Genomic DNA, 23,748 nt, shown 5'->3' with positions numbered 1-23,748 from the left:
TGGACGCCATGCAGAATAAAGTGGCTTTGTGGTGGGAGCTGGCTAAGACAGGTCTATGGTTACTGTATGTCATGTCACACGCCAGATATAGTTCTGTAGTCCACTACATTTGAGAAAGCCACATATCTTAGTTCTGTAGTCCACTACATTTGAGAAAGCCACATATCTTGGTTCAAATCAGGATAGAGCCGTGGAAAACCACCAGGATTAGCGTGGCTCCTGCTAGCATACTTGGAAAAGATCAACTTCAGAAAAAAATAAAAATTGAATACATGAACCGGGGCTGCCTTAATGCTGCAAATAAAACTGTAATTCCAAATTAATTTTTTCATATAAAAAAAAATAAGAGCCCTTTTCCCTCTATCCCATTTTCATTATCACAACACAATTATATACGTGACCACTGATTATTTCTCCTATTTCTCCTCTAAATACCTAAACTAATGTGAGGGCAGGGAGCACAGGATCTTGCCCTCACACTGTTACGCTGTTTGTCTTGGCTCCAGCAGCTGACTGGAGCCAGAACAAGTTTCGAGTTCAGACCACAGTTAGCCATCTGGCAGCAGTAGGACAACAACAGAGCATAACCCTCAGTTTCCAAGCGTATCCACTTCATAAACAAGGCATCACAGGTCTCAGTAATGAGAGGATCAGCCCAGAGATATACAGGAAATTACAATAACCCTATCCTAAGTACAGCAAGCTAACTGTCTCTCACCATGGCCTCAGAGACGTGGGCACACAGAGAGCTGAAAGACTAATGACTATGATGATGACAAAAAAAAGGTATCATATTGGGTCACATATGCCACAACCAGTAGATCACATCAAACACTAGGAATCTAAAATTCTTGTGACTGACAGATCTGGAATCTGAGCCTATCCTACAGTTTGTGGTAAAGATTTTCAGAAGAAATAAATTAAAAAGTACTTGATTTGCATTTTAATGCATGAACATACAGTAGGCGAAAATAAAAATTTTCAGCTGATTAACTCCATACCTTGAAACATATTGATGGATGCAGTCAAAGCTGGCTTGAGGTTGGTCTTTGCTGTCGCTGGATAAGTAGAAGGAGAAGACGCGAAGAGCAGAAGCCGACTCTGGTGTGGGTGTTGGGATCTTGATGTACTACGCAGAAATACAGAACACAGTCAGATTTGACTAAAAACATACAGGCCAACAAACATATTGGAAGATGATTGGCATAGTATTGCATAAACAGACAAAACACACACACTGTTTTTATAAGGCTTTTGTCTGTTATATTGTTTCACAGGCCTGGTACCAGTTATTTAAAACTTTTTAGTGTTTCCCTAAGGGCGCTGACACACCAGGCCGCGGGACAGTCTGGCGAGGTCAGTGACTCAAATCTGTTCGGTGTGTCCCGTGCCGTCGTCCATCTGAGGGGCTGTCGGCGTTCATTTTGGCCGACCTGACATGTTCTGTCAGCGGCAGGGCAGTCGGGACTCACCTGGAAATGACGAGCGGAATGAGGTGACTACAGTCTCTCAAAATCTGATGGAAATCTTTTAAACTGACCTTTGTCGATCTGAAATGAAGACAGATTCAGCAACTGCATGGCCTATTTGTCGCTTAAAATGTTTTCAGAAACACGTTTCAGTGAACTATTTTAGTACAATATGAGATCGTATTCTGAACGGTCGCCATGACACTCTGGCTTTGAATTTCCGGAGAAAACAAATCCACGTGACTCGTTCGTCCTATCAGCTGCCGTTTTTTATTTCTTGGGCAACAACACAGAGTAGCGCCAATTGGTTGCGCCGCGTACTTCACTAGCGAATCAGTGCACTAAAAAAACGGAAGTGACGATGGTAAACCATTGACATATATATAATGGACCAACAGATCCCGTTGCTCTGGACGGAGACCAGTGAAGGCTATTAGAAGCACTTTTCCGGTGATCACTTGATTTACTGCGCAGACTCCAACTGAGAGAGACAACGTAAATGTGACGTGAGCAACGTGTCTGAAAGTTGTAAGTCTTCTGGTAGCTGTGCCAAGAGAAATCTCAATCATTCCCAATCTTACAGAGATAGAGAGCGTAGGTATATGCAAGGAGATAACATAAGCACAGGCTAATTATTGCTAACTAAAATGCTAGTTAACATCAGTAATTAAACCTAAAAAGCTAACGTAAGTCCAAACTGCCTGCAAGCTTCTCCTGTACTATACGGTAATTCCTCTACTCTGCGACAGTAAGTCGCTAAGTTATGACACAATCGTTAGCCTATTTTTACAAAAATGTCTGCTACGGAGCCATAACGTGAGGTACAAGGTAACAGAGCCTTTTATACATTGTCGTGTTTCTTTAGAAATAAACAATGGACAAATAGAATCTTTAAACGCTTCAGATGTAAAGTTATTCGCTGTCAAAGTGACGTCAAAATGAATCGCAGTCAATGGAATGCTAACGGCGGGTGATCACTTGTTAGCATCAAAATGGCGCCATGGGAGCTACGCATTCCAGTCGCTCGCTTACCCCCTTGTGGTAAACATACCAGATAAAGGAGGGATGTTTTTATATATGTCAATGGATGTTCTGTCACCGGCTGCCGTAAATTCACAAAGAAGAAGAAGAAGAAGAAGAAGAAGAAGAAGAAGAAGAAGAAGAAGAAGAAGAAGATGTTGAGCAATTTCCGGTTTTCATTTCTTGGGCAACAATACAGAGTAGCGCCATCTGCTGTTATCAAGACGTATTACGTTTCTCAAGTTGGTGTCGGGTGAGTGTGTCCCGTGGCAGTTTTTTGGACCTCGGGGACGCGACTGATCCTATCGACGGGGTTTTCTGTCAACAGTCGGCCGTCGGCTAAATGTGTCTACACCTTAAGACATCTTGAGTTCATGCATTTTTTTTGTTATCTTTCAACTTGTTGTAGGGCAATAAGCAATTATTTACTCTGCAGAATTTCAAACAGACAACTGCTGCCAAATGCATCGTAGCCAAAAGCTAGAACATAAATCAATAAGGTTAATTTTTTCACAACTTGACGACACACAACAAAGACTAGACTCTGAAATGTAGTTTTAAAAAGGTTACTAAGTAGATAATTCACCCTCAAATAACACAAAGTCTAAAAGCCTGATAGTAGCTACTAGAGGCTGCACCGTTGAATGGAACAAACAGCATACTGACAATTACGCCATTGCCGCTGACAATTTCTAGAGCCATACCAGTAGTGCGGATAACAATACACATATAGGTTGTAAAAAAATAAATAAAAGATTATCATTGGAATTTAACGGATGTATCCTCTTGGGAGCAATAATGTACTCAAAGTTAATGGCTGTTAACGCTATATATTATGTGATATGCCGTTTGTCGAGGTTATATTCTGGCCTGATGATGGCAACAGGAAGAAAGCTCATAAAGGTTCTGAAAATGAAAGGATTCAAACGATACTTCTAAAAACGGTGCTGGTGCCTAAATGAAGACCACAAAACAACAGTCTGTCACATTAAAGAACGGCTTGTTTATTGTTGATTTATTTAAAATGAGGCACTGAAATCTGCGTTGTCATTCAATCGTTCAGTCGTTTAGGAAACGGCGACATATTGGCATCGGGTTTCGGTACCCAACCCTAGGGAAGCATGGATGTGCTCTGTACATGTTAATGACAATCTGACCATCAGATGTAGAGATTTCTTTCATGCTATTGTTTGTTCATCAAAGACGAGTACAGTCTGATAAAATGCTCCACAGAGAGAGCGCGGAGATGTTCACAAGTCATTTTTTGGAAGTCCAAGTCGAGTCTCAAGTCTTTGAGCTCGAGTCCAAGTCAAGTCTCAAGTCTTTGAGGGGCAAGTTCAAGTCAAGTCTCAAGTCTCTGGCCATCTGATCTGTCCCATAAATCTTATGAATTCAAAGCATATCCAGACAGTACAGTATTCAAATCAGTTGTGGGATAACTTTATGGGGTTTACTTAACACATCCCTCTAGTCCTCGGACCTGGTGAAATATTAACCTAAGTCTGTCACATCATTTGGATACAACTATAAAGATACAATGTGCCTGTTCCCAGCATTAGAACAACACTTTGCGATGGTTAGCTCGTTTCCTGTGATGATATATGCTAAATATAACGTCTCTTTCATTCAAAAAAATGTCTAATGTCGAAGTGGAAATCAAGAGAATAGTGGCAGCGCCACACCAGTTACAGAACAACATGCATCTCACCATCGGTCCAAATTACGCACAATAAGCAGTTTGAACTCACTGATGTAATGCCATTTATTTTCTAAGTGTTAGTAGGCTCAGTGAAACTGAGTCCAGCGTGAGGGAGATCCGACTCAGAAGAGGAAAGGTTAGTGAGGCCAGCGTCTCCACGGCAGGTGACAGTGCGCACGGATCCGCTGCGCCACGCATAGATGAAATAATTAAATAGTAAATAGGACTACAGTAACAGAAATATGTGCAGAATTAAGACCCAGTGTTTGGTGGACCCGGGGTACACCTTGTACACGTAATAGCCTACAAATCATCCACGGGATCAGTTACGCATCACATGAGTTTGCCCACCCGACACAGCGTTTGTTCCTGGGGAGATGGATCCGTGCGTCCCGCCTCCTGTGGGCCATGGATGTCTGAGGCTCAGCAACTACTAACTATAAAGATATAATTTGCCTGTTCCCAGCATTAGCACAACACTTTGCGATGGTTAGCTTATTACTTGTGACGATATATGCTAAATGTAATGTCTCTTTCACATTAGGGTGTGAATGATTGACCTATTTAGGTGCGTTTTGAGATGCCTGATGAAGTCCGACGTTGATCCGGCATCATTTATCTTGGTGCCACACACCTTGCATGTAGCTGTTGGCTTACTGCCACTGTTTACAAAGTTATTGAAAACAAAACTAATGACAAAAGGCAAGGCAAGTTAATTCCGGGAGGACTTGGTGTCGCCATCGTCAATGTATTTTTTTAATATGCGAGTGCGCGAACATAAGGCATAACGCATGCGTTACGTTGCACATTATGGCAAAGGGCAGGGGACATGCAGCTCGTCATATGTTTCCCCAACGTATATGCGCCAATAAAAGAAAATAGAAATACATGAATAAATTTAAAAATATATAATTGCATGAAAACATGTTGTTGACAAGTCTTGAAGCTCGAGTCTAAAGTCTTTTGGGTCGAGTCACAGGTCAAATCTGAAGTTTTTTGGATCGAGTCGCAAGTCAAGTCTGAAGTCAGCCGTTTGTGCGACTTAAGGGCGACTCGAGTCCGAGTCTCAGACTCGAGTCCCCATCTCTGCGATGGCGTGTCTTAGGTCAGAGTACAGGAAGAAATTACATGCATGACCTGATCATCTGGGAGATAATGAGAACTTGTGAACAAGTAGTGCAACAGTTTGACTAGAAATCACTTGGTTTATAATGGATAAGTTATGGGAAAATCTTCCAATAAAGTGAAGTTCCATATGCCTTTGGTAAACACTGATGGCAATTCACCACTTGCAGATCTTGCTTTCATCGCATCTCAACACAGATGTGTAAATGCTAACACACACACACACACACACACACACACACACACACACACACACACACACACACACACACACACACACACACACACACACACACACACACACACACACACACACACACACACACACACACACACACACACACACACACACACACACACACACACACACACACACACACACACACACACACACACCTTTAAATAAATCTCCTTGGGTAAACAGTGTTTTTAAGAGTTTGCTCCACTGAGGCATCCATGCGATCTCCTGGCAGACTCAGTGGAGCGCAGCAGAGCCAAGGCTGCAACCTCCAGGGCAGACAAATGCACACACGAACACACGCAGAGACCCATAATAACAGATCGCGAAAAATAAGGATCAGAAAAAAGGAAGAATCTACACTGATTTGACCACTGCAAAAGATGTAATTGCACGTTTGTAAAAGCAGAATTCTGAAATACTTTCATTTAGCTCTATGGGAAATTTTCAGCACTACATTCCAGGAGTTTTAAGGGGCACATGATTGAGAGGAAGAGAAAATGGATACAGAGAGAGACTCTGGATAGTCAGGAGCTACAGTTAATATAGTAAGTAAGTTAAATCTCCCAGTGAAAGTTCCCCGTGCAGAGGAGATCCACACAAGTATTCTTCACTGCATCCTAACTGTGGTGGTGAGGTCAGCAGTTTCCCAGCAATCCCATTCTTCATGCTGCAGGCAGCTGTGCCATTTTGGGGTGGGAAACAGCTTTAAGAGTTAAGTCAACATGGGGGATTTCCTCTACTTTCTCCTGTTGTGTCCCTCACCCACACATGATGCCAACCCACTCATCCAACCATGTCTCCACCTGTATATGTGCATGTGACACTTGCATCCATGATCTCAAATTTACTTTGTATACAGTTTTCAGTACGTTATATTCAACAGTAAAAATATATATCACACAGTGATGTTGCTACTGTAGGTACGCGCCCTGCGTCTCTGATGCATTAAAATCCGAAATGACACAAAAATGTGCGCGTGCAAACCCACACACACACACACACACGAACGCTAGACCCGAGACGCTCTCTGTCTCCCACTCTTAAAGCTGTTGGCTCTTCAGTCTGAACAGAGCACCGTGTTGGTGGGCTGTATTGTCGAGTCTGAAATCCTGTCACAGCCTGCGATCAACACAAGGCAAATGCATTGTGTGCATTTTTAACACTATATTAATTGTATGTAGTTTCTTAAAGCTTTGATGTAATACTGTTAGCATGTTTATGACAGGAGCTGCTGCATATATCTATTCCAGGATGTCTCCTATAAAATTAGAATGTATGTCAAAGGGGCCTGAAAACATTACTTTAAATAAAAAAAATAAAAAGTCTACCTGTAGCTCTACTTTGATCTGAGTGAGTGGATAAAGTCAGCCATCTGGGGGTAAACTGACCATCTGACTTTTTAAGACCATTGAAAAATTAAAAACGATTATTCAATATTCCATTCATCAAAGTTGCAGGGTAATCCCCCACTGCACAGGTCTATACATGCAGGCTTTCACCACAGGAATTTACACAAGCTATACATGGCTGAGCTATGTTAGCACTGAGAGATACAGACCAGTTTGCTTATAGTGTGTTTGACATAACTTATGATTCAATGTGTCTTGTTTGGGATTGTGTAATATTTGCCTGTGGGTATCCCCAATGATACACACTTAAAGCCTATAGGGTAATGCTGGGTGTCTCATTGTTTGTTAGCGAGTTAAGGTCATAAACATGTTGTCATCACACTGGAGAGCTCCCCAGAGGGATTATTTCTCACCATGAGACAGTTTTGTTAACATTTCACAATTGTCCACATTGCCAGACCTTCCTCCACAGCGCTGCGGAGGAGGGTCTGGCTAGTCCACAGAGCATTTCGGGATGGGAGAAAAACATGCTCTGGTTTATTGGCATTTCTTTAAACCAATCACAATCGCCTTGGGCGGTGCTAAGGTCTGCTCAGAGCCACCGTGCCGCCTCAAAATAGCCTCGGGATGGAACTCGTTTTGGTGGAACGTGTACGTTCAAAAGTTGTTTTAGTCGTGGGAGAGAAAACTCAGATTGGACAGATAGTCTAGCTAGATTAGTCCTTAGCTAGTCCTCATAAATCGACCCAAGTGTAAAATTCCAACACAAAGAAAGCGGAAGGAAACAGACATCGACGAAAAGACATGCATCTGGCGGAATTTCCTGCAGCACCGGAGCAATCCCGCAAGTGGAATGTCGTGGATATAGACTAGTGCTAGACTGAGTCCCATAGCAAGCAAGCTAGCAAGCTAGCGAACGTCGTTCATCGCCATTACTTCTTTGCCGTTTGCCTGGTGTATCACCAGCTTTAGACTCTCTTTGCAGTCTGTTGGGACTGCAGGAAGTTTAACTTTGACTGAGTAATGTGGACTCTTGTCATTTAACAGGAACATAATATGGGAGGGAGCAAATCTGTAAAAAATAAAAAATAAAAAATAAAAATAAAAAGGTAAGAACTACAACAAAGTTTTTTTTTAACAGAATCAGCTGGATAAGCCTGTGAGTTCACACATCTCTATTTTGAGGATGGCTTGAAGAGCTGCAGATGTAAAGCACTTCTAGGTGAAAATTAAATGTTTTAAATAAGTTGGAACTGAAATGTTATGCTTATTAAGTCAAAATCTATTTTTGATACAAAGCCTGTGCCACTCAGTCAGTGAAGAGATCATCCTCCAATCTTCCTTCACAGTAACAACAATGAATATTTTATGGACTGTGTTCACTGGATCCTGCCATCACAAGATTCCAGCTGATGCAAATGCCCAGTGATGCATCACAACCAGGAGCACTGGATGGCATCAATCCAGTTGTGACTGCTCGTATGACCTCCACGGGCAGACTTCAAGACGCTCGCTGTGCAAACTACAGCAAGCACTCTCGTTCCCAGCCGCTGGGGCCCACACTAAAGCCTGGTGCATTCTCCTGAGAGGCACACAAGGCAAGTCAAACACAGCGAGGCGCTCTGACAAAAGGACTAGGCACTTAAAGAATTCAACTGACCATGAATAATGAAAAATTGATTGTCTTCCTTTCAAGTAAAATATTCAGGGAATCTGTAGGTTGCTTCTGATCTTTGCAATTCTTGAATGAAGCAAAAAGAAAACTGGAGCAACAAAACAAGCCTAAATGAAGTTACCATTACAGTTAGGTGTGAACACACTTGCTAGGCTTGGGACGGTGTATACATTTTCAAACCAATTTGATATTAAGCCAAACATCGGACCGGCTGGTGAAAAGTAAGACCAGGGATGATTTGCTTGGGAATGACGATGAGATGGAACCGTTACTGAAAAGGTATGTAAGCAACCTAACTGATAAGACTTACTGACATACGTCATCAATTAAAATGGTCTCCGTTTCTGCCCGTCCAGACTACAACGCAACCCCGCAGTTTGCTAAACAGGGTCGGCAGCGTTTCTAAAGGTCTCAGTTTTAGGGGCTCAGAAACACCGGAGTAGTGTGGACGTGAGGCGTAAATGTAGGAAAAGATATGCGTTAAAAACTTATTAGTGTGGATGAAGCTATAATAATAATACATTCTTGAACCCCCACCCCAACCACCCCCCCCCCCCCCCCCCAAAACCCCCCCCAACCCACCCCCCCTTTTTTCCCCCCCCCCTTTTTTTTTTTTTCCCTTTCTGCATTTAATTCACATTTTAATTAATGCAGCTCTGACAGTGCTTCCTCCTCTACCTTCATCAACATAAAATATCAAGCCTTTCCCATTTTTGTTCTGCGCCATCACTCTCCCTCAAAGGTGTTACTGTTTGGGTATGCCGGCTTATTCTATATGCAGATGTTGGTGGTGCACATAACAATTCAAGCAAAATGCATTGATGTAATGACATTTCACAGTTTCAAATGTGTGTGACCAAGTTTACAGGAGAGGGATGCTAATTAATATAACACAGTCTTGTGAGGAGGTCTAATCAGCCTAATTTAACTATAAAGGTAGGAATCTCTGTCTGTGTGAATGAGTGTGCATGTCTGGCTGTCTGTCATTTGAATATCTCGAGAACCGTTCATCCGATCTACCTCACACTTGGCGAGTGTTGGCTGGGTACCCAATAAACATGGCGTGTCAAATGTGGTGGAGTTTGGACACACAAGCCGTTCAATATTAATAAACTGTGACTAAACCCATAGTAGGGAGCGCTCTGTGCAGCAGTGGGGCCGGCATATCAGGACTCTGCGGATTGACTCGAGCAGGTCTTCACCTGTCCGTCTTCTGCGGTTTTAACTTTGCTGCGGGGGAGGAGGCGGTCATAAAATACAAAACTGATGGAGTCAAGAAATTAAGCTGAAAAGAAGATAAAAGCAGGTCATGTACTGCTCGCCGCACAGTCCCGCTCTGAGGAGGTCCCAAATAGCTAGTTGATAGAAAAGGGACGCTTATACTAGCTTTGCTAGGGGACACAACTATGTCATGACAGGTGTATTGATCAGGATCCAAAGAAGAGCACACCTGGCAAAGTACTCAAAACTGTCTCTGTGGTAGTTCTCACTACAGTAGGTGTCTCCAGGACACACACGCAAAGTGAAAACAATATCAGCGTCGCTGTCGCAGCTGGTAAACACCGGTGTGCACGCACCACTTTAAACAGTATCCACCGAGGCAAATACACACCAAACAAAATCATACTGCCATAACAAATGGGGCTGCAATTTTGGTGCACAGTGTTCACTTGAATGTCCTTTTCTGAGCTTCTATATCTCTCTATACTGACTGAACAGGACGCTCCCACCATTTTACACACGCATAAACGAGCACACATTCATCACCTCAGGCCTAGATTATTTTTATTCCCGATCTTGCTATATTAGTCATGTTGGAAAACAGGAACACGTGAAGAAATATAAACTCTTCACCCCACCAGCTAATGTAGAGAACGCAGCAGCAGTTTAAGGTTTGGTGAGTCATTACCTGCAGCTCTAAATGTCACCTCCGTGCATAAACCAGAAATACAGTGATATCCGTAATTGTGTGTTTACACTTCATTCTGCAACTGTGAAGCCTGCATGTGGGTGTGTGTCAGTGTATTTCAAAAAGTTTCTGTGGTATTCATGCCACTGTGCGTGTACAAAACACAATAACGTAATCCGTTTTAAGATATAAAACAATAACAATTTAAGGTACTGAGATGACAAATAGTATGTTTTCATCTTAATTCTTTGACAAATTAGGGTAGCGGTTACATTTTCATCCTTGACCAAGAAACAGTTACAGTACTAGCCTGTACACCAAACTCATCCTCCAAAAACTGGATTTTTATTTAAGAGGATAGCACCAATCCCCTTCACTCCAAATCGGAGCAGCAAGCTGTCCCCACGGAAGGAAACTATTTCATTCTTTAAGCCCTCAGCCTGTATAACATGCAGCTTGATCAACAGTTCTCACTTGCACTTCTGCACGTTTCTATTTGACTTTATTCTGTCTCAATGTGATCAAATGTGTTTTATTATAATTATATTTCAGTGTTATTATGTATGCTTTTTTTGTTTTTATTGTGGACAAAATGGTGTGTGGAGCACTGGACTAAACGGCTTTCCCTGTGGGAAAAATTAGGTTGATCTGAATCTGACTTCTCCAATAACCCAAGTTTATCCTGGTTTTATGAAGGCTGTGTCGTAACCTGGAGAAAATATCAGCACAACATTTAAAAAGAGGGAAGAGGAAACTCAGTTAGTCTATGATGTTTATTAAGTTTCTTTTGCCTCTGCCTCACTCTGACCTCTCTGACATTTAATAAAAGCACTAGAAAGCAGACTAAACGTGCAACAATATTATTGAAAGAAAAATAATCACTAATTGGTTAATTGTTAACTGGGATACGGTTACTTCAATAGTAAGTTTTGAGTATTGCAAATCGTATTATAGGTTTGTGTACACACACTAAGTGAGAGCAGAAAAGAGCTTACTAGTGGTCCTTATAATACTTACTACACTTAGTCTGTAGAACCAGTTAAAAAAAGAATACCATTTACATTATTATCTGTGATAAGCAAAGGCAACTGGACTTGCTACAAATCCTTGAAGATGTTTTGCCTTTTATCCAAAAGGCTTCTTCAGTTCAGAGCTGACTCTTCAGAACTCCAGTTGCAAGTCCAGTTGCCTTTGCGTATCACAGAGAACTACCATGACCTGGATGACTGAGAACCTTCACATTTACATTTATTATTCCTCTAAACATATTTTGGTTTATAGTTTCTCTTCTGATCTTGTCTTATTTTTTAATCACTGTTTTGTGGACACACCAGCCTGTTAAGATAACCTATGAACCTATGTGGTCTTGAACCACAAGACTACTCACTACATTGACGTTGCATCATATTTGAATTTTCCACCTGACAAATACTTGCCAAGTAACACAGAAAACTGCCCTGCCATCAGCAGTTGACACAATAAAAGTAAAGACTGTCTGTATATGTGGCGTCAGTATCTTAATGAGCCACAGTTCGCTCTTGACTGTTGTAAATGTTTCCACATGTTGAAGACGCAGGACGGGAGAGGCTCATTTTCCTGTCTTTATCAAACTATAAAGTTGATTGGGAAAAAAAACAAAAAAACTGTGAGAAGTCTGCTGTCGGTGCACAGGGCTTATGTTTCCTGCTAGCTTTTGGTTGAATGTGGGGTCTGGGTGTAGATCTCATGCAGGCTATTGTTTCCACATCCTCTGCAGCCTGAGTAATGGCCTTCTGAAAACAGGCTGTCTTTTGTTCTGGCCTCCTCGGCTCCAGAGTGGGATGCCATGGCACTGCTTCCCCTTTCTGGTTGATAGGAGGAGAGGGAGGAGGTGCCGGAGGAGAAGGAGGGAGTGAAACCTGTCGCCACCACCGCTGTCTCTTATCAGCAGGAGGCAAGTCACTCCAGGCCTGGTGCTAATGCAAACTCTGTGCGTGTGCGTGTGCGTGTGTGTGTGTGTATGTGTGTGTGTGTGTTAATCCAGCGTGAGCAAAGAGAGGCTCAGCTCCAGCTCCGCTCACCAGGGTGTAATCTGCATTACTGCCACTCAAGGACTGAGGAGGGAGAAAGGCCAACGTCTAGCTATCAGCCAAACATCTCCGCCACTGGCTTAGAGACACACAAAGACAGACAAACACAAACACACAAAAAGCTCAGACAGCTAGCCAGACACCAGCCTCATCCTCACTAAACACTACTTCTGATCATCTCATCACAAACAAAAGAGAGGAATCATTCCCAGGGCCACAAGTTGACACATGCCATTTAAGAAGAGCCCCCTCCACAATGGAGGACAGCGATACAAAACACAATGTGTGTCTGTGTCTCCGGCCGAGTGGAGCAAGAAGGGACGGGGGGGCAGCAGAGAAGGACGTACAAAAGAGAGAAACTAGAGATTTTGCATGTTTTCGTGTGTGTTTATAGCCTGACAGGGTCATACTCAGATTCTAGTCAGAATGTTGTGGGCGGGGCTAAGTTCGGCTAGCATCCAGGCTAGTGTGTTTATGATCCCACAGTTAATCAGTCAATGCTTGGAGCTACGCCGTGTCTTCTCTCTAGCTGAGTTACACATGCTGGCACTGGGTGATTAATGTGGCTGCCTTGAGTGGGAGACAGTGCATGAAGTCAAGCCTTAGCCTGTAATCGCCTTCCATTCCTTTTCATTTGCAATTTCACAGAGGGATAGAGCTGCTGCCAGAGCTGCAAGCTCCAGTATTTGGGGGAGAGGAAGTTGAGCATTAAGGAGGAGGAGGGAGGCTAGGAAGGGTGCTGTGCCACAAGCATCCCCTGAGGGTTTCCCCTCCAATGCCAAGGACGATACATCTCTGGCAGGTGCCTGAGGGCCAAACTGTCAACTTTAACAAATTGTGGGTCATTCTGTCTGACAAAAGCCCCCTCCTTCTCTTAAGCTAGGTGTCGGTATTGGTATCGGGACTAAAAAAGTCCCGATACCAATACCAATACCAGTGTTTAATTATTAAGCTGTATGCCTCACTTTCTGGAAGTGACTGGGCTCATTCGTTCACGTGTAAGGTAGTCTCTCCTCCAAAGCGCACTGAAGGAGGGTCTGGCTACTCCACATAGAATTCGGGGATGGTAGGAAAACGTGCTCTGGTTTAATGGCATTTCTTTAAACCAATCAGAATCATCATGGGCGGTGCTAAACTCCACAGAGAGCTGCCGCAAAATAGTCGTGCGAGACAAAACTCAGATTGGACAGATAGTCTGACTAGCTGTCTCAATGTACCCTGCAGAGATCTGAGGAGCAGTCAACAATAGTCCTCATAAATCCACCGAATTTAAAATTCCAACACAAAGAAAGTGGAAGGAAACGGAAAAGACATGCATCCGGCGGAATTTCCTGCAGCACCGGAGCAGTCCCGGCAGTGGAACGCGAAGGATGTATAAGGCAACATCAGGCTTGATCATTGCTTTTTGAACTTTGTTAAACAAAATGTAACAAATGAATACATGGATATAAATTATAAATAATAATAATAATAATAATAATAATAATAATAATAAGTCATGCACCAACAACTTGGTAAAAGAGCTTCAAAATTACTGGATTGACAACTCTAATGCAAACCTTTAGTATGCAGCAACAAATTTAATTTAATAGGAATTAAATTCCAGTATATATCGTATATAAACATAGAATTGAATAGATGGGCCCCATTGTCACAGATACCCGATCCAGCTATTTGAGTCTGGACGGGCCCGATATCCCATATCAGTATCGGATCATCCCTACAGCAGAATGCTATGTTTCCACACACATGCAGGGCCATGTGTGTGTGTGTGTTGTGTGTGTGTGTGTGTGTGTGTGTGTGTGTGTGTGTGTGTGTGTTTGTGTGTGTGTGTGTGTGTGCCCTTTTATGCCTCATTAGCTCACGGTGTGGATTTTCACGTGAGGGAATTATACGGGACACGTTCCTCAAGGAGCAAAGATTTACTTCATATCTCCAAGCTGCTTAATCGGACAGAGAGCACATTTTTCTAGAGCTGCTGGTTCTCAGAGGGACGCTTTTCTGCTGGTCTTCGTCATGCACACATGCTAAATATAAACGTAATCCGGTCAGTGCACAAGAGATTTTTAGAGGAAGTAGCTAACTATAACCCCCAGTGTTTAAAACATGATAAACCCTCAACAATTTCCCCCTTTGTGGGCATACACACCGATTAACGTGATCTAAGAGAAAACACACATTTATAACAAGTGACATACGCAACATACGCGGTATACTGAAGAGATTACTGAAATGCAGTGGAAGCTCTTTTGCAATGTTAAATTATGCTTACGTTCTAAATTGCCATACATTTTATCAACGTGTTAAGTACTTTTTAAATTTGATGTTTCAAGATGATTGATGCATTACTTAAGGGTGCATTTTACAGTGTTTTATATTGTAAATAATTGGCTAGTTCCTTTGCCTATGTCACTGATAATTCAGCTTCCACTGCAATGGAAGTAACATTAGTGTTTCCCATGTTAAGAATCCCCCCCACAGATTTCAGATTGAAGTCTAGACTTCAAACTTTGGTCGTGGGTAAATAACTAAATGTTTATGATGGAAGATGTTTGCAGTGTTCTCCATTTTAGTCTCCACTCCATTAGATCCACAGCAGGGACGTTTCTATCATGGTGGGCACAAACAAACCCTAAGGGTAGGCCAAAACACATCTGGGCTGACTGTACTCGATTCGTTTTGGGTGATCCAAAGAGTGCGGCAACACACAGCCTGCATTCCCCCGCTCATTGTTATTCAAATCAGAGGAGACAACACACAATCAGAGGGGGACTCTGGGGATCTCAGCATAGGCAGTGTAAACACACACACTCACACACACACACACACACACACACACACACACACACACACAGAGACAAAAAAAACTACACTCAATACACAGATACTCATAGAAAAGCAAGTGCCAAAAATGCCCCCATTCACACAGACAAACCAAACAAACACAAACCACACACACAAGAGGGTCCTCAGGGGATCCACTCTGGTCCTGCCAGGCTAAAGACTGCTGCACAATGGGCAGAGGGGGCAGGACAGGAAAATGGACCTGAATAAATCATGCATTTAGGCCACACAGGGCACAGCATAAACACACACACACGAAAAGAAAAAAAAACAGCCACACCCACGTCACAGCAGACAAATGCAAGCCTTTAATGCATTAAAATGCAGGCATACATGTGCAGTATGCTTGTCACTCACACACAACACTTGCGGTCTCTCTCTTTCATCACACACACACACACACACACACACACACACACACACACACACACACACACACACACACACACACACACACACACACACACACACACACACACACACACACACACACACACACACACACACACACACACACACACACACACACACACACACACACACACGAATGGGAGAGGAAAATTAGCGGGGCAGAGTTCACTACATCTGCCTAGCTATTACTGCAGCAAAAGTGTGCCAGTGCTACACACACACTCACACATACAAAAAACATTCATGAATGTCTGAGTCAGACAGACAGGGAAAGCTAATGCAAACTGAAGTCCTGATGCCTCACACTGTAATCAAGAACATTATGGCTCCTGTAATTACCTCTAAACATTCATTTGGCTAATAACTTGGCACTCTCAGTGCCACATACAGGGAGTGGTGTGAAATTCCCTGCAATCCCGCTGCCATCACAGCAGTGGTGCAAAGAAGGGACTATCATGGTGTAAAACCTTGAATACAGGCTCAGGCCTTGATTGCGGTCTCCAAACATGTTTCGATACAGTATTTAATACAGCACGGTGCTACATTTGATCTCAGAAAAACTACCAAATAATCAATGTAATCGGTTTAATGTCCTTTCTTTTATTCCAACAGGTGACGATTCCACCCCTGCATGGGGTGCAGGACAAAGCCAGTAAACTAAATATCTTAAGTGAACTAGATTGAAGCGAATTTAAAAACACTTTATTTTACAAGTACATTAGTTTCTCAGATAAAATGGGACTGAATCCAATCTTAAGCAAAGTTTTTTTGGCCGGCTACCTCTCAGCACATACTCTGTCCCACAGCTTAGTGTGTGAGCCGTGAAGCTGTGGATTTGATTAACAGCTTTTCTTCTAATTTAAAGCCACACATATTCCTGTCAAGGCCTTTGCAGTTGGGATCTACAGAGCCAGAAAAAGAAAAGCAGCTGACCAACTGACCCTTTAACACTTAACCCAGATCAGAGAACTGCTTTTTGGGCAGACGGTCCTGTGGTATCGTGACAGTTTGCGCAGCAGCCAGTTTAGGGACTTTACCGAAACTAACTGGGTAAATTAAAAGCCCCCACCTTATCGTAATAAATGAAATGATGGACAGGAAGTAAAATTAATAACGATTAAAGAATAAACCTTACTGTGCAACACTCTTTCAGGTAAAACTAACTTTTAAAATGTACCTCACTGCCTCAAATTAAGCAGGAGCAACACACACACACACCCAACATCATGCACACATTTACAGGTTTAAAATCCAGTCTGTTAACCCCCCCACAAAACCACTCTGCTCATCTTGTCATGACATGATAGGGGGTTGCAACTCTTTCCAGCCCATGTACATAGAATTGACTGAAAAGTAAAGTATCCCCCCAAGGACACAGCTGCTCCTGAATTTAGTCAAAACACACATAGTTCAGGCTGCATAGTTCAGTTCAGCAGATTATGATTCAGTTTCAAGAGCACAAAAAACTGATCACTGTGTCACTGATGTCCGAGTGTCTAAGTGTATTGCATATCGAATACACACTCAGACATATATTAAAGTGCATTTCCTTAAATGAGAACAAGGCACAGAAAGTTTATATCTGCAACTGAAGGCTCCTCATTTGAATTATGATAACTCCTCTCCCTACTGCAGACTGAGCACACTTCTCACACTTCTCCCTCCCTCCCTCCCTCTAGTCTTTTTTCCCAGTGCAGCTCATTGACCTAACAAAGCCTATCCACAGTCACCAGCCTGAACCAGTAACCTGCATGCCTCCTATCTGATGGAGACGTCCAGCTGTAAGCTCCCATCTGAGCACTCCCACTGCTGCAGTATGGTGGGTAGTGTGAGTCAACAGCAATGTTTGAGAAACAAAAGCTTATTTGAGGTTGTAGAATTTAAGATTGATTTGGCATACGTTGTTTTAAAATAATGTCAAGGTGATAGCTATGTTGCCTTGTAACAAAACCATCCCTAAAAACAACTGAGCTGAACCTTGGTGTATGCAGATAAATAACACTTGGTTTAAAAAGTGATCTTCTATTTTACTGCTAGATTGGCTTTAACAAGATTACACGTAAACTACTGTGCACAATGAGCTCAACTTGTAAACATATTAACACACTTACCCCTTGGTTTCCTTTGAAACAAATTGATGGTTCACTTGGTAAAGATCCCTGTGGTGAGAGAAAGACAGAGAATGAATGTGACAAAGTTGCACGTATTCAGAGAGCTCTGTAATCTAAATGAGTCCAGTAAACAAAATTATGTTCTAATGTGTTTACGTGTAGCCTAAATTAATAAAGTTACACAATCAATAATGCCTGTGTGCTGTTAATGGTCTCCACTGGAGGTAATTATGAGCCTATAGCCTAGTTGTCAATTAGATAACTTGGCAGACTGCGGGCTTTCGGCTTTACTTTGAAGCACAAGTAAAAAGGTTTCCCAGCAAACAGCTGACGGGCTCCTCTTTCCCGACAATCACAGGCTTCAGTCCTATATGCTACTCAGCGATTCACAGGCGACTGCAAACTAGTTTGAGCGACTCTCATTTATTTATTTAGACTATAGCCTACTACAAAATACGCTATTTAAAAAAATAAATAATAATAATTAAAAAAAGAATACGCTCAAAAAAGTAATTAACCAAAATGCAACCGACAACTTTAACAACACTGAATTCATCTCCACACGCACACACACAAACAGCGAGGAAAAGGTACCTTGAGGTTTTGGTAAGCCTCCAGCGCCCTGATAGCCGTGTCCGTGAGCTTGACATGGTACAGCGTCCTGTTCGGGCTGTTTTTGTTATTTTTTTCACAGGAGAGCCCGTACTGGTGCTCCTGCCTGAGCGAAGCCATCGCTGGCTTTTCTCTCTGTCCTGAAATTAAAGCTGCTTTCCTCTCTCTGCTCAACACTCTCCCTGCTACGTCACGGTGTGGGCGGAGCCACGGCGACAACAGCACCATGCATAGACACAGTCTATGCACCGTGTACGCCAGAGACTGTATTTCTACATGAGGTGTAAGCCTACTCTTATTAGCATAATAACCTACAATGTCTAGAAAATTCGTTCTTACTTTATAAAATATATATAAATAACAATATAGCTCCTCAGATCTCTGCAGGGTAAAGCCAGACTGCTAGCTAGACAATCGGTCCAATCTGAGTTTTCTGTTGCACCACTAAAACAACCTTGAACGTACACATGTTCCTCCAAAACAAGTTCCTTCCTGAGGCAAGTTTGCATAAGCACCGTTGCTCCATCGCGTTGCGAAGAAATGCCAATAAACTAGAGCATGTTTTTCTCCCATCATGGAATGCTGTGTGGACTAGCCAGACCCTCCTCCACAGCACTGTGAAGGAAGGTCTGGCAATTCGAGACTAGTCCTAAAATAAATAATATGTAGGATTATTTTATGGGCCCTATTTTAACGATCTTAGCGCACGGCGTGAAGCGCATGGCGCAGGTGCGTTTAGGGCTTGTCCAAATCCACTTTTGCTAGTTTGACTGTGGAAAAAAGGGTCTGTGCGCCGGGCGCATGGTTCAAAAGGGTTGTACTTAGTGTCTTCATTAATTCATAGGTGTGTTTTGGGCGTAATAATGTAATAAACCAATCAGGGTCATCTCCCATTCCCTTTAAAAGCCAGGTGCGTTTGTACCTTGGCGCATTGCTGTTATGATGGCGGATTTGCACCGTAATATTTTAATTTGTACTATTTTGCATGCTTGTGTAGCCTACTGCTGGCTTCCCTGTGTTTGTGTAACAAGCATAGTGTGCACGCGCTGTGCATAAGCCTAGGCGCATTTTACTAATGCGCTGTTAAAATAACAATGACGCAATGACTTTAGAGCAGGTTTTTGTTGGTCAATGGCGTGATCACTTCCCGCTGCCTCAAGATAGCAATACGCCAAGAATTCATCTGAACATCTGGGCGCAAAGATGGCCGCAGGTGCATTTGCTATTTAAACGACGCAGGCGCTGGACGGGAAATTGACAACTGCGTCGGTCTTAAACTAGCAAAGACACTTGCGTTGGGCTTTGCAATGTGCCACGCTGCACCGGGTGCAAGATAGGGCCCTATAGGAATTATGTCTGACTTCTTTCATGTTAAAGCTGCACCATTTTTTTTATTTTACAACAATCGGTCAAGTGATTGGTCTATGTGAAAGGGCTGATAACAGACCCAATTCTGCAGTTCTTCTGAGCTCTATGTAGCATTTTATCATCATTCAACTCTTGTTTTGGTGTTTGTTTATCTCACTCATCTCATTAACCTCATTTCCAGCAGCAGCAGGCAGCTGTTTCCAATATAAGAAAAAGCACTTAAAGCCCACTATATGCTATACCTGCCTAGCACCCAATGGCAGGCAGACAAAGTTAAATGGCTAGATGAACATAGTGACCCACTTAGCTGCTAAAGAGCCAGCAGGTCTTTTTCTTAGCGGAGACCAAAACAAAGCTAAAGGGAGGATAAATATTGACATTACAAGTGTGCGACGACCTGTGACGACTGGGCACTCCCATTTCCAACTAATTATATAATAAATATGGTTATAAAACTGGTTGTATGCCATTCACATATAAATCGACCCACGTCCGACCCACCTCTTGAACTGGGTTGCAAAGCTGAGTCTGTCAACGCAAGTTAACCCTGTCAAACACAAAGTCAACCCTGGTTCAACCCTCGGTGTGAAAGGGGTTTTAGAAGTCTCATTGAGTTATTACAGTGATTGCCAAATGTAAAAGGTCAAAGTTCATTGTACATTCTGAATGCAGATTGTTGTACAAACTTGATGATAAATGTCCTAGCACCCCTGTGTCACGAGACACTAATAGTCAAGAAGCAACGAAAGAATTGTCTATTTAATTGCACTGATTTTACTGTGGGCATATGGGAGCAGCCATGTTCAATATTTAGCTAAATAACTGAATCGAATTTGAATAATGTAAATATTTAAGTAGACATGATTGCTGCTAATATCTATTGTTTTTAGTTTTTTAATCAAATTTGAAATTGTGTGGTGAACCCTGTGAGGAGCTAAAAAAAAATAGAATAGGAAAAGAAAAACCAAGCGAAAATCACAATGTGGGTCAGTTTGCAAATAATCCTTGACACCAAAGATGCTTATCCTGAGGAGGAGTTTAATTATTGTCATTATTGACAGTCTGTCCAACTTTCATTTCTCTTGTTGGTTGAGGCCCAACAGTAAACCAACAAAACCAACATCACCTAAAACTGAAACTGAATCCACTGCTGGTTAGACCGGTTATCTGTTAACAAAATCCACGTGTTGAATTTCTGTGTCTCACAGCCCAGCAAACATGGCCAAGCGGAATAAGGGCAAATCTAAGCAATTTAAGTGTTTGCACAATTGTGAGAAAGCACACAAGTGATGGTGGAGGTTGGCAAAGCATATGAGTCTGACATGTAAGCCTATTTAGTTAAATTGCTAAGCTACTCGAATGAAAGTACATAACAGGAGGCGGCGGGGTTACTGGAGGTCAACAGAGAACAGGTGGTGCTGAATCTTAACATCATGCACTTTCCTAGATCTGAGATTTGGAAAAACCTTGTATCTTCTGACCACCATGAAATTCTCTACAATCCAATAAACCTTGTGTTATAACAAAATATACAGTATATATGAAAATGAAGCTCCAAAAGTGACTGTATACTGTGTAGTAGTACTTAAAACAGCAGTCCTGCCCCCACCGAGGCATGACATGTTTAAAATTGCTCCTCCAACAGTCAAGCAGTGCAGGATTAACCTATGTCAGCCCCTCCCACTTCTTTACCTGTCTCATCTGTCTCATCCACTCATTGTGTGTGGCTTTGCCATCTGCTGCATGGGAAACCACTAATGCACACCGATCCCCTGGGAGTGACGTTTCGCACCTGAGGTCAGTGACTCCCAGGACACCTGCAACTAGAGGCAGCTTGTTCACATTGTACTATTGTCCCTCATGTGTCCTCTTCTTTAGGGCAGAGCAGTGTGTGTTTAAATAAAAAACTGTAATCGGTTGAGAACATCTGGTTGAAATATACAGATTACATTGAACCCTCATGAGGAAAACATAATGGTCTATGGAACATGACATGTAGGCTACATACATGACATGGCTATGTTGTGAGTGGGAGAAGGAGAACAGGACATTTAGTCTGCATTAGGCTATGTACGTAAATGGTAAAACACCTCTGTGAAGAGCATGACAGTAATTGTTAGTTTTATGGCCTGCAGTGCAATCCTAAATGCAATTTGTGTGCTATCACCCCTTGTTTATTAATCAGTATGTTAAGGCTACTCTTAATGTAACCTTGGTACACTTCATTAATAATGGGTGTCATTTGAAACTGAAAACCTAAACCTATGGTGTACTTAATAAACAAAAATGGGATGACGTAAGCTGCAGTTCGTTGCAACTGTAAAGCCATTATGTGTAGGATGTGATTATAGCTTCTGTCAAATTATTCTATATATACAAGTTTTGGTTAGTGGTAAAATCCAGACAATCTCAGTGAAAACTGCTGCAGTCTAGGTCCAGGTCGGATCTGTTAGCAGCGTGCATTGCTGCCTGTGCACATGCACTGTCTGTGTCTTTTTTGATACTACCAGTATGAGTCGCCAGCGACCGAAATTTCCAAATGTTACACATTAGGGCTTTAATAAACATTGAATGTACATAATATCAGGCACTTTTTTACTACTGCAACGGTTTAGCATTGCACTACTATAACACTGTCAGACTCACAATGGACACAAAAACGCAGCAGAACCAGAGATATTGTCTTCTTTATTCCTTTGCATTCTTCGTTATGAAAACCTGACGCTGTCGACAGCTCGGTCACGTTGCAAGTGTTATGCTAGTAGCGGCTAATGTAGCCTCAAGGCTCTAGAATCTCAAGTGACATACATTTAGGATATTTATCAAACGTTTTGTCACAGAACACTTTATACAACTTTTTCACACATGGATAAGTAAGTTCCCCTCTAAGACATCAAACGTCACCACAATTTGCACAATCTACATGTTAGTTGTCCAAAATTGAACAGAATGCATCTGCAGCTCCAATTCAACAGTAGGCTATGTCTACTCCATTAAGACTAGTATAGTTACTTTCTAATATGTTCAAACTTAAAGGTCAAGTCTTTGAAGTTTTGCATGCAAATGATAAAGTTAAATAAAATAATAAAAGGCATTGGCATTGTCAGACGGGTGTGACTTGACAAACCTGATCAGCATTTCTCATACTAGTTTGTGGAGAGTGCAAAGTAAATGTGCTGTTCCCATCACTCTCCACCAAATGCATATAAGAATAGTGTATTAGTTAAAAAAGCTTTAAAGTCTTTTTGTCTATTGATTTACTATTAGTTTGTTCCATTGAGAGAAAGTAAAATTTTTACACACATACAACCACACACACACACACACACACACACACACACACACACACACACACACACACACACACACACACACACACACACACACACACACAGACACACACTTTTTGCATCCAATGATACACATACAAAGCACTGCACATTTCACTGTGAAAACCCAGTTACATTTTTCCCAAAGACTGTGCTAATGACTCAAAGGCTGAGGCTTAGAGAGTGTGTAGTGTGCACATTTATAGCAGTGTGTGTGTACACACACACACACACACACACACAAACATTGTTATTACAGCTGGCAGAATGAGAAAGTGCTTATGAATTTGGGAAAGGTATCGGGTTAGTCCCACCAACGCCTATTGTGTGACACTAACTCAAACACTTTGCCTAGTGTCAAACTTTCACAGGCTGAATTTTTTCTTTTTCTTTTTTTGAAGCTGCATCATTAGTATTTATTTATTTATTTACAGTAATGACCTCCTAAACATTGACATGAAGAGGCAGCAAAAAGTGAGCATGTTCTGTCATTAAATCAGACTGCAGTTTCGACACT

General features: G+C 42.1%; 1 protein-coding gene across 1 annotated transcript in view; it reads right to left on the bottom strand.

Annotated features, from left to right (window-relative positions):
• LOC120555819 (RNA polymerase II elongation factor ELL2-like) overlaps window positions 1–18,688 on the bottom strand; it is a 30,054-nt gene extending 11,366 nt beyond the window's left edge. Inside the window, exons 1-3 of the mRNA XM_039794932.1 lie at window positions 18,517–18,688; window positions 17,923–17,970; window positions 1,002–1,129 (exon numbers count right to left, since the gene is read on the bottom strand). Coding sequence (XP_039650866.1) covers window positions 1,002–1,129; window positions 17,923–17,970; window positions 18,517–18,654 — 314 coding nt within the window. The 5' untranslated portion in view covers window positions 18,655–18,688. The remainder of the gene's footprint in view (window positions 1–1,001; window positions 1,130–17,922; window positions 17,971–18,516) is intronic.
• Between the last annotated feature and the right edge of the window lie 5,060 nt (window positions 18,689–23,748).

The sequence above is a fragment of the Perca fluviatilis genome, chromosome 3, assembly GCF_010015445.1.
Source record: "Perca fluviatilis chromosome 3, GENO_Pfluv_1.0, whole genome shotgun sequence".
NCBI classification, from domain to species: domain Eukaryota; kingdom Metazoa; phylum Chordata; class Actinopteri; order Perciformes; family Percidae; genus Perca; species Perca fluviatilis.
The sequence above is the reverse complement of the archived record's forward strand: the minus strand, read 5'-3'. Positions and strand labels throughout refer to the sequence as shown.